The following is a 3,264-nucleotide window of genomic DNA, read 5'->3' on the forward strand; positions in this document are numbered from 1 at the left end:
AGATATTCAAAAAAATATTCATAATCCTGGATTCCTCATGGTTTAGTCAGGAAAGGCGATTGACATAAATCAGAGAACAATCAAATCCATTGTTTAAAAGTGTCAAAAATGTGTCTAATTTAAAGTTCGAATAATTTATTTTGTCAAATTTTTGTTTTTACACACGTTTTTGTTTATAAGTTTACAATCACACTACATAGACAAATATTGCCAATGACAAAAATAAAGAAAAAACATTGACAAATAAAAATTTCTTTTGAAGCAATGTGATCCGATGTACGGTTAACGTTCTATAGGCGTTCAAATGTTGCCCGTCTAGAGGCGGTTGTATGCATTAGAGGGTTAAAATGAAACCTTTACTGTGATTTTTAGGTATAAATTGAGAAAAGAAATGTTCGAAAATCAGCTTTGAATGTAGTGTGATTTGTTATAGGATCCAGGATTAAATGCAACTGGTTGTTTCTTAATTTATTTAGACATTAATGTTTGTGCTATCGTTTGTGTTGTTTATCATCAAAGCACGCACAATTGCCATCTCAAGAAAATAATAAAAAAAATTTGTCATCAAAATATAATTATTTAATCAACAAAACATCGTATTCCGTTGGACTATCGACAAAAAAGTGGATGTGTTGCAAATCATTAATGAATCACAAAACATCCAGGATCGAACCATGAACGAAAAAATCATCTTGCTTTAGCTTTTTATTTAAAAAAAAGTTGTGTTTTCCTGATGTTATGATGAATTCATGTGTGAAATTTGATACCAATGAAGGAATTTAATAAATTTAGTGCATAAAGTGGGCGAAATAACGCATAAACAATTTGATGTCCGTGAACATCAATATTGGTGACAAGCAAGCTTCATTTTTTTTCACTACGAAGTACACGGGCGCTTTTTGCAAGTTTCTGCATGTCACCATCCTGGTACGATTGCTTTTTGCTTTCCCATCTTTATTCGTCGCTAGTCGATATTTCTTGTTTTATTTTTGAATGTCAAGTTCACTGTGTAATCTTGAATCGTAAGTATTTCTGCAGTAAGTTCAAAAAACGTTGGGAACCCCTTTTACGTAATCATATGCCAATCCGGTTTTCTCTGTATAAAAATCCAGTTCTGCCATAGAAATATATTTTGCACTACATAAGGAATGCAAACAGTAAAAAGAAACGTCAGAATCAGTAAAATACACGATGAAGTGAAATTTAATTATTGGAAAAAGTTTTTTTTTGCATTGTGAATTTGCATGAACGTGAATTTTTTGTTTCAAAATATGATCGAATAGCGAAATCGATTGGGAGAAGATAAAAAATGAAATGTTTTCCAAAGTGTACGTGATCGAAAAAGTAATGATATTTGAAGAATTGAAAGACTGGCATGATATTTAAAAATTTTAAATTAATCTACTCAATCGCGGAAACTGCAATCCTTTATGTTTTTCGGACTTACAATAACATTCATCGTAATGAGTGTTTGTATATACCGATTTTTCGGTCTACATTTCGGTATTTTTATGGAGTTCGTGTTTAAACAACGATTTCAATTGGGCATAAAAATTCATTTTGTTTGAAACTGAAAAATCGTTTATTCGCATAGGTGACGTCAATCTCGTTGAAATGCTTCCTAGAGCTGGTACTAATATCAATCTTAAAACTGATCTGGGATGGACACCGCTGCATTCAATGGTAATTTCCAAGGCAATTATTCTCATGGTACGTCAAAGTGAAGAGTTCAACGAGATTAATGCCTATGTTATAGGTCACTATGGAATCGTAACGATGCTAATCCAAAAGGGAGCAGACGTTAATCTCAAAACGAATGATGGCTGGATACCATTGCATGCTTCTTCATATAACAGTAAATATGGAAATGACCATCAAAGTTATCCAAAATTGACGGAAATATATTTCCAATTTTAGGTCATGAAAGAATTGGGGAGTATTTAATAGAAAAAGGGGCCAATGTGAATCTTAGGAACAATCGCGGAAATACAGCATTACACGCTGCTGCCATGGAAGGTTTCTCAATCACTCACTCATTAATTACAATCAGAATTAAAAGGGGAATATCTTTTTAGGTCGTGATAACATTGTAAGAATGCTCATAAAAACAACGATGAATGGACTTCATTGAACATTGCTGCTTGGCATGGTATACCATTTGAATTTGTGCCATTGCTCTCTTGATTTCTACATTTTAAACCGTTTGTTCGTTTATGCAGGTCATTTCAAAGTCATTGAAGCTTTGGCCAAAAATGGAGCGAGCATTGATATAACGGACAAAAACGGAAAAATACCAATCTACATTGCCACAGGAAGAAGTAAAATTCATTTTGATTCCTTTATATCTCATTTGAATCAATGAGAATTTCCATATTTTTTAGGTCACAAGAAAGTGGTTGAGGTTTTAAATAAAATTGTTGCCGATCGCAACGCTCAAACTGATGAAAATAGTGGAAATGATTTTGCGGCTACCAAAAATGGTGACTAAACTAGAACAAAAATATCAAATGTAGAATATTTTTCATGTTTCTTTTCTAAATGAAAATTTTTTCCCCTTCAACCAACATTTTTTTCGATTTTCTTCTTATTTTTTATGGAAAAAAAGATCACTTTGAATCAATGAAAATTGTTGATATGCAATCTAATTTCTTTCCAGTGTAATTTTTACATTGTGAATTTTAATTTCTTCTCACAACAGCTTGCCAGATGTACTCCCAACCGAAAATATCATTCACAAATGAATCCCGAGAATTTCCATGGATGGTAAACTTGTTTGACAAACTTTTTAAACTCACAATTTGAATTTTTCTCCGAAAATTCATCGAAATTCACATTTCTTCAATGTTTGCAGGTTTCCCTTGGTTATCTCAGCCCTCCACTCTCCCGGTGGAGTATAAATGCGGTGGCACAGTTTTATCTGAACATTTGGTATTGACAGCGCCGCTGTCACAGCGGCCCATTGTGTTAAACCAAGTGTACCGATTGTGGTACGAGTAGGAAAAGTAAGCAACGTTTTTTCCTTTCATCTTCAACATTCTAATGTCAGAACAAGTCGTATTTTAGAAAAAGATGAAATTAAATTTAAGATTGAATTCTAAACCCCATTTTTCCACGAATATAGCCAAGAAATCCGGCCGGAAGTGATAACGTCACAGTGATGAATATGCAAATACAGGTAATAGAATCATCCACTTTCACTTAACGGTTGAATTAGTGTTCTCTTCCAATAAATAAAAGTAATTATTAGTGTCCGCAGTCGGGGTT

The 3,264-nt window shown here is 33.1% G+C and overlaps 1 protein-coding gene across 1 annotated transcript; it reads left to right on the plus strand.

The window, feature by feature from the left end:
• Positions 1–1,614: 1,614 nt before the first annotated feature.
• On the plus strand, positions 1,615–2,488 carry LOC129568567 (ankyrin-1-like). Its single transcript, XM_055446619.1, has 3 exons — positions 1,615–1,855; positions 2,220–2,318; positions 2,382–2,488. The coding sequence occupies exons 1-3, from the start codon at positions 1,615–1,617 to the stop codon at positions 2,486–2,488; spliced, it is 447 nt and encodes a 148-aa protein (XP_055302594.1).
• The last annotated feature ends 776 nt before the right edge of the window (positions 2,489–3,264 follow it).

Source organism: Sitodiplosis mosellana, unplaced genomic scaffold (assembly GCF_009176505.1).
Source record: "Sitodiplosis mosellana isolate CC-2019 unplaced genomic scaffold, AAFC_SMos_1.0 Smas_scaffold_20, whole genome shotgun sequence".
NCBI classification, from domain to species: Eukaryota; Metazoa; Arthropoda; class Insecta; order Diptera; family Cecidomyiidae; genus Sitodiplosis; species Sitodiplosis mosellana.

Coding starts and splice junctions, on each gene's coding strand:
- LOC129568567 (XM_055446619.1), top strand. CDS start 1,615: ATGCTTCCTAGAGCTGGTACTAATATCAATCTTAAAACTGATCTGGGA. Junction 1,856..2,219: donor GCATGCTTCTTCATATAACA/GTAAATATGGAA, acceptor TCGTTTATGCAG/GTCATTTCAAAGTCATTGAA. Junction 2,319..2,381: donor CTACATTGCCACAGGAAGAA/GTAAAATTCATT, acceptor CATATTTTTTAG/GTCACAAGAAAGTGGTTGAG.